Here is an 8,310-nt window from a genome sequence, read left to right as displayed (position 1 = left end):
TACAATGCTGTCATTATGCTAAGCTGATCAGGTTCAATATTGTTGCAAGGGTGGTGAGGGGTCGGTATGTTAAAATAAATATGAATGTCAGTAAATGTGTGGATGTATTGTTGTGTTTTTTCTGACAGGTTTAAGTAAAGTGAATCTCCCAGTGCCCAACAGCAGCGATGGGACAGGCTTCAAGATTCCCCACAGGGGGTGGAGCAAACAGAGCCACACAGTTGAGGTGCTGATGTCAGTGCTGGCCCTGTTCCGTCTTTCTCTAGAAGTGGTCATCAGAGCTCAGGAAGGGATTTGAGGGATGAGGACAGGATTAAGTGACAGGTTGTCTGATTTTCTCTGTGTGTCTGCCCGGTGCTCGGGAGCACTTGTCAGAGTGAAGCCAGCCCGAGGTCAACCCCCCTTTAAAAACTTGCCCAATAATGAGGCCCTCATCACCACTCAGTGAGAGGAAGTGAAAACACACAGAGTCAGAAACATCCTTGACTTTTTAGTCTGGCTTCCTTCATGGGATGCAAGTTCCCCCTCCTCTCTTTCTCAAATCCAAATCTGCTATTCGTTACCCCATATCACGTGTGTGCATGCATGTTGGTTTGTGTGCACGTGTGTACATGCCTGTATATGCATGCTGTGCTTGTCTGTGGAAAGTTTGACCATGTGACAAGCAGCAGCTGCTGATGGGAAAGGAAGTCAGACAATAACACATGAGGTGATATTACGGAAATCAGAACACTTTATTCTGCTTATAAATGCCTGCATGTTCAAGTGTATGTATATAAAAAAATATGAGAATTCTTGAACCAACTAAAACCCACAGGGTTGAGATATGGATTTAAACACTTTTAAGAGCTTAACAGGCTTTTCATTGTTCTACTGTTTGCTGATAGGTATATTGGATGATATATTACAGTAAATATATAAGAATGTATAAAAAATGTACTATATAAAGACCTTTACTTTTACAAGAAACTTTAAGTTGACATATGAACCTATATGCTTCACGATATTGCACGAAATACTCAAGTGGCATTTTTCCTATTTTTACCCCATTATTTTCAAACACAGTTCTCTCATTCATATACACACGTACGTGCACGAGTGCGCGCACACACACACACACACACACACACACACACAAACATTCTGAGATACATTCACTTTCACTTTATCCAAAGACAAAGGACAGGTATAATGCATATTACAGGCATACTATGCAGGATGTTTTACCTTGATTATCATATTTTGTAAAATATCCAAGGCATATCTATGATGAACCAGGAATCTCTGTCTTTACGCACCTTTACCTGTATTTGTTCTTTAAAAATGTGTTTGGGACACTTCTGGGCATAGTGTTCTTTTTTCAGTGTGGGGAAGGGTGGGTGTGGTTACAGAACCCGTGGTTTGCAATGAGATTTCAGCGGAAAATCGGAAGACAGAGGAGGAGACTTCTTTGTTTGCAAACACAGGACCACAGCAAGGCTAAAAAAATCCTGCATAGTATGCCTAAGTTACACTGTGTTGACTTTCCTAAATCCAAACAGTATGGCCTTTTAGAGCCACACAGGACTTGGTTTAGGGCCAAATGGTACATCAATTCCTCATAAAAAAACAGACATACAGAAGAAAAGAAAATATATCTGCTTGAATGTCATTCTGTTAACAAAAATGTATTTTTTTAGTATATTCTTCTTTTAAAGAGGACAACCTCTAATGTGGTCGACCACAAAATAAGGACTCTAATTATATAACATCAAAACGGTTAAACCGCCGGCCTCCCGTAAGCTGACCTCCTAACGCACACAAGGATTTTAACATCAATACATCGCCTTCCTGCAGCGTTTGACTACGTTTTAACACATCAGGTACACTCTTCAGAGCTACGGACTAACGGCAAACATACCTCTGTGTGTGTGTGTGTGTGTGTGTGTGCATGCGTGTGTGTCTATCTGGGTGCGTGGAATTACCTGAAAAGTTATACTCACTAAAATCTTCAGTGTTACTGTACTGTAAATGCACTCTGTCGTACTGGGAATTCCCAGCTGTATACTGGGAATTCTGCTGTGTCTGTATGCACGTGTGTGTGTGTGTGTGTGTGTATGTGTGCGTGTGTGTGTGTGTAAACCTGGGGCCCTCAGGGCTTTCATCTTTTATATGTGGTTTATATTATGGGATGCGCTGATAGAGGAAGGGAGTCTGTTTCTCTAAGGAGACAGAGCACTCATGTAAGCCGTTAAACCAACACTGAAAAAACATGGGCCCTAATGGCACGGAGCAGGTTAGCACTAAAAGGCACAGAGCCACAAAACACAACTTAGCTCATTAGACTATAAATGGCTGCTTTCAACATTGCACCTGGTATAGACTTTCAAATAGTAAACAAAAAAATTAAAATACAACATAGTCATTTCGTAATGTTGCACTGTAAGAAAGTTAAAAGGCAGTGTTGATGTCATTTGTTCATTTAAAGGACATTTTTCAGGCTAAAACCCTCCTAACAATTTTCATATTAGTGATACAAAAAAACACACCCCAGGTCCTATGTTCTTGATTTGTGCAGTATTTCCTTTTTCCAAAGCCAAATACGAGTTCTGTAGATGATTTGACATCACACTATAAGTTCCAGATATTTATCTGCCCCTTAGGGAGAACAAATCAAGGGTTTTGCCTCGAATTTCACCTTTCTACAATACATACTGAGAGAAATCATTTATCAAGAGGTCATACTGATTTTTGTCATGCTATTATCCACACATCACTGCCGTCTCAGATCTGAACCAAATTGAGTATTCATGGGATGTCCTGGAGGTGACGTTTTCCTCCGCCACCATCTCAGCTAAAGTTGATCGACTTTCCCAGGGAGCACTATTTGTATTTAGTGCAGGGGTGTCAAACTAAATTCCCAGGGGGCCTCAGTGGCCGCAAATCTTTGCAGTTACTGAAGCACTGGTGCTGAGAACACCCAGAAAACAACCAGACACTGCGGCCCTCCAGGACTGGAGTTTACCACCTCTGATTTAGTGCATACAGACCATACTGGTTTCATGTGGTGGCTCATTACCCTATTTAGTGACTCCACATTGTTGTTTCCAGTTTATGTGTTCACTGCCTGTTAATCTACCCCCTCTCTTTCTAGTTAGTCAAATGCTTCACAGTATTGTGCATAAGTCAAGAGGTAGAATCTTCCTCTTAAATACAAAAGACCACTTTGTTAATGCATGGGAAAATGTCAATTCATCACAAGGAACCGAGGATGTTGCCAAGCACCAGCATTTCGTGAAGGGCCACTGGCCACCCCAAAAACAGCTGCTGAGATTGGACTCTGAGTGCTCTCCTTTGCCTGGGTCAGAGCTCGCACCCCACTGGGTCTGGGGTCTTGCGCCTCCCACGTCCGGCTTCTGAGGCTACAGAGAAGGAAAACAGCGCCTCTGATGATGTTAAATAAAGTCCTTTTTTTTCTCCAGACGGAATCTCATTGTCCAGCCACCGGTGCGACATGTTTTATGTCAGAAGAATGCGGTGAATTTCCTGTTAGTTCTTGGGGGGTTTTTCCTGTGTTTTTCCTGTTGCTGGGAGCTCAGGTCCTCAATGGTCCTTTCTGGGATGGAAGCACATGCGTGTGTACGTGTGTGTGTACGTGTGTGTGTGTGCATGTGTGTACATGTGAGCACGCATGTGCGTTACGTGTGAGGGTCTATATGGGAAACAGTACATGTCTATGGTAAAATGCCCAAAAGCACTGCCAGCAGAATGCACCGTGGTGACTCTGGCTCCTCCCGCTAGGCCATGCTGCTGGTGGGCGTGCTCTTTGTGCTGCCGATGCTGGGGCTGGCGCTGCTGTCCCCGCAGGAGGCGGAGTTAGCAGGCACTGGGAGGGGCTTGTTCACGGAGCGTGAGCGTCCTGTGGGACAAGGAAGGAAGAATGCGGCACTTGCTTTCCAGTTGCCACCTCCAGATAAACACTTTGAGGGGTGCGATGTGGTTAAAGTTATCCCGAGTCATGAGGGAAGAGCTACTGTCTCATTCCCTGAGTGAGAATTTCCTTGGACAGTGTTAGCGGCGGTAGCATTCAACTGTGTGTGTGTAGGGGGTAGGGAGTAGGTCCCAATTGTGGGGGGGGGGGGGGGGATTACACAAGATTGGCAATAGTAGCCAGAGAGATAGGGTACAACATGTTTGGGGGACCTTCGGGAAAGGGAAAATGGGGTAAGAGCTAATCACGCTTAGACTTACCTGTGCGCACCTGTATGAACCACAAAGCTCCTGTGAGTACAACGCCAATCAGGAACCCGCCAAATGCGATGCCAAGCACAGCCGAGAGATCAAAGTCCAAACATGGCTCTGCCAAACACAAAAACACAAGAACACTGATCAAATTCAAACATACCAGTTCATCAGAATGTGTGAAACAGCATGAAGCTGCCAGAAGTACTTGTTTAGAAACCCAATTAGCTGGCAGCATGCTTTTCATACTGAATTCAACAAAAACAACAATGCAGTCTTTTGTGTTGTCTTTTATGTCCTGTTTTTATACATTTAAAAAGACTCTGAGGCATTTAACACCAACAGCCTGGGCCCCAAAAAGTGGCCAGCAGTCTTGGGGTGAGTATAATTTTTTTGCATGGTGGGGGGGGGGGGGGGTAGCTTGAAATGTGGCTGTACAAGCAGCCGGACGCCGATGGACCCTCTGCGTGTGTGGCATTTAACGGGCCAAACCCTGGCAGTCAGGACGGCGAGCCCACGTGAAGCCGCTTAATTGCGCAACATGCACTCAACAGATGTGCCGCTGATGAGCTGCAGATTGGTCAGCCCTTTAGCCGCAGCCATGGCAACGGCCCCCGTCATGCAGGTTCAGTCTCGAGGAAGCCAATCAGAGGTCCCCAGACAATGTCCATCCTGTGCCCCCCCCCCCCCGCCCTCCAGTGCTAATTACTCTGTTTACACCTATTTATCCCTACATCCTGCATCCTCTACCAGCACACCATGGTGGTCATCTCCTTCCTCCTAAACTAGAGAGACTCTTTCAAGGACAGTTAAACTGTTTTCCAAGACTGAGGAGCACGTGAGGATTAGCTCTTTGTGCTTTTGCAGAGTTTATTTTCATAATTCAGATCAAGAATTGTGGCTCCTAACTCCAAACTGCTGCTACACAGCAGTTGCCGATCTGAGTTAGCACACTCCTGTGTTCTAGCTATTCCATGTAATTAAGCAGGAATGTCAGTGTGAATTTCGGCTCACTTCTTATTTGAATATTTTGAGGTTCAAATAAACAAACTCGGGTTCAAGCAATCAACTGGCAATCTCATGATGTCTCATCCGTAGTAGACGCCCAAAATGATCAATTCAACCGGAAACCCTACGCTTTACAACAAACCAATATTATTATTTCAGACAATAAAGGAGCAGGCCAATGAACAGCTATGTATCATGTGATAAGCAGCCAGCCAATAGTATAATGCGATAAGCAGCCAGCCAATAGTGTAATGGGATTAGCAGCCAGCCAACAATCTGCTTAATATCACAATAGCTAGAGAGCTCCATATCATACAGAATGATAAGCATCCAGCCAATAGACAGCTTTGTGTCACAGGATAAACAGCCAACTAACAGAAAGCACTGCAACAGAAAACATCAAAGGTTAAACAGCGTCCAGTAACTCATATTTACTTCATCAAGCCTGCCATTCAAGAGCTGACTTATAGACTGTGATGTTTGATGTGAGCGGAGCCCTGCTCTAAAGGCCAGACACGGGATACAGACGCGCGTGTGCCTGCAGGAGCACGGACAGGTGTCGGGACACGCTTCACCCGCGAGCAGACAAACAGGAAGAGGCGCGCCGCTCGCGGGGAGCGTCGAGCGGCTTCTCTTTCCACTCCTTTCTGTTTTCCCTCCAAAATCAGCCACTTTTTGTCGATCATCGCTTTGTCTTTGCACTGACAAACAAGGCTGAACAAACAGATCCAGGAAACGGCCCTCAGGTGCAGGGGCCGAGGGAGACACGAACGGGAAGCGCGGAAGGGCTCGAGCCGCAAGCTCCATGAAAATCAAAGCCCTGTGCTGTCAGCATCGGGCCAATCGCATTCCAGCTGTTCGCTGACATGACAGTGCTGTGCACCTGCACCCTCCCCCTTTATCAGTCAGCGGCAAACAAGGCCTGTAGCATACATACAGGTAAGGGAATAGTGTAACCCCTTCAGGGCACCTACACTGAAAAAAGTTCAAGCTTAAAAAATTCTACAAGTGGTCACATCTAAACAAGTTTAATTTTAAGTTTGAACCTACTGAACTTTTTTTTTTTTTTTTGCTATTGCCAAAGTTTCTCTTCGACATGAGTCACACAACTTTACCATTTTTACATAGTGAGCCCCTTTATACAACTGGGTATTTTACGGAAGTAATACAGGTTAAACACATGTGCAGGGGCATGACAGTGCCCTACCAGGGAATTCAACCTGCAATCTGTTCTCAACCATTTTACACTACTGTGAAACTCATTTTCCATTTTGGGCATTTGATGTATCCAATATGCATATTCAATGGAGTACGCATATGTACGCGTATGTACACATATGCTAATCATTCTTTGGGCTATTACCTCATATATTTTGTATGACCAAATTGGAAATAATATATCACATCAACAAAGGAATTACTTTAAACCAAACCAACGAAAAACATTTTTTTAAAGATTTTTTTTTTAAACTATGTCAAACCAACCACTCAGTTGTGTTACTTTTTTCAGTGTAAATCAATGTATCAAACATTGTAAATATCAAACATTCAAGCTGCCCTGCACACGCCACAAACTGCAATAAAGACTGCAATCCCATGCATCTGCAAAAAAGGTTACTCAGTCAAAGTGTCCTGAAATACATTGGTCCTGAAACACCATGCGTTTCAGATAATCAGATAATTGGCAGGTTATGAAAAGAAACAAACTGTCCAGTCTGGCGCTGAACTCTGCAGGATTGGGAAAGAAACGCCCTCCTTGGCTCCAGAAGGACTTGGCAGACCCCAGCAGCCTTGGCCAAAGTTTCTTTAAGGTCAGCCAGGAGCTGCCATGGCGTAACGGGAGGAAGCTGTCTCCTTGCCGGCTGGCACCATGCTCCACTGTACCCACGAGCGTCACCCCTGTCCCCTCCCCCCAAACCTCACCTCAATGAACCCCAAAACCTCACTCAAGTGCACCCCAAAACCTCACCCCAGTCTGCCCCAAAACCTCATCCCAGTGCACCCCCAAACCTCACCCCAGTCCACTTCCAAAACCTCACCCCAAGCCCCCAAAACCCTCCCCCCCCCCCCTTCCTCAGCCTGCTTTGCCCCTGGTTCCCTTCTTCCAGTCGCCTCTGCCTCCTTCCCTCATCAGAAAGGAAGAGGAAAGGGAAAAGGACCAGGTCGTAAACGTGTGCTGAAGCTCGTGGAAGAAGGGCATTAGCCTATTAAAAAAAGAAACAAAAAAAACACATGCAGACACACACGCACACGCACACGCACACACACACACACACTTTCTTTGACTGTTTTCCATGCAGTTTTTCTGTGGTAAAAACGGTCGAAGAAAGACCAAAGGAATTTCAAGGTTTGCAGCGGTCATGCGACTCTCTTCCCTTTGAAGAGGAACACCTTCCCCTCTTTGTGTGGCTCTGACAATGGAGCAGGGGCTTGTTTGGGCTGGCCCCCCTCCAAACCCCCCTGCCCCCCCCCTTAACTAATCCCTAACCCCCTCAGCCCCACCGCTGATGATTGTGGCCGTGAGGTCAGACAACAGGCCTTCCTAAACAGTGCCCCCCCCTCATGCCCTGGCCCCCTGTTCCCCCTCACCCCTACGGCTCCCGGTAAAAACACCACAGCGATACGGCTGACATTGCCGCGCAATGAGGGGGTGCACTTCCACGAGACATTCCAGACAGCAACTTCGCAATCTGGAGCTGCGTAAGAATATTTTTTTTTCTCCTTATTGGCGTCTTCATTTTTCGGGGCAACTGAGAGTTTTCAATTTAGCCTGCTTGTCTGTCTGTTTCGTTTTTTTACAGGTGAAAGAAAGACGAAATTGACAGAGGCCAAGCATTGGCAAGCTGAATGAATGTGACCCGTCTGTCGCCGTTTCTGATGTTTTCGTGAAGAGGCGCGGGACTGTTTACCCCCGGGTTTGTGTGGGACACGTACACAGAACACCGCTACTCCCTCACGTTGTGCTCAGAAGCAACACTCCCTGTGTTTAGGAGAAATGAACGCAGAGACCCTGCAGGGCTTGTGAACACTCATTGAGACACTGAGGAGCTAATAAATGCTTGGACCCTGCGCAGCTAGTTC

At 45.8% G+C, this 8,310-nt stretch overlaps 1 protein-coding gene across 3 annotated transcripts in view; it reads right to left on the bottom strand.

The window, feature by feature from the left end:
- Positions 1 to 710: 710 nt before the first annotated feature.
- Positions 711 to 8,310, bottom strand: part of LOC118206290 (endoglin-like) — a 42,786-nt gene continuing 35,186 nt past the window's right edge. For all 3 annotated transcript variants that reach the window (XM_035378777.1, XM_035378776.1, XM_035378778.1), the window contains exons 12-13: positions 4,231 to 4,338; positions 711 to 3,898 (exon numbers count right to left, since the gene is read on the bottom strand). In XM_035378777.1, the coding sequence (XP_035234668.1) occupies positions 3,777 to 3,898; positions 4,231 to 4,338 (230 nt within the window). In that variant the 3' untranslated portion in view covers positions 711 to 3,776. The remainder of the gene's footprint in view (positions 3,899 to 4,230; positions 4,339 to 8,310) is intronic.

Source organism: Anguilla anguilla, chromosome 10 (genome assembly GCF_013347855.1).
Source record: "Anguilla anguilla isolate fAngAng1 chromosome 10, fAngAng1.pri, whole genome shotgun sequence".
NCBI lineage: Eukaryota > Metazoa > Chordata > Actinopteri > Anguilliformes > Anguillidae > Anguilla > Anguilla anguilla.
This window is presented reverse-complemented; position numbering and strand designations above follow the sequence as displayed.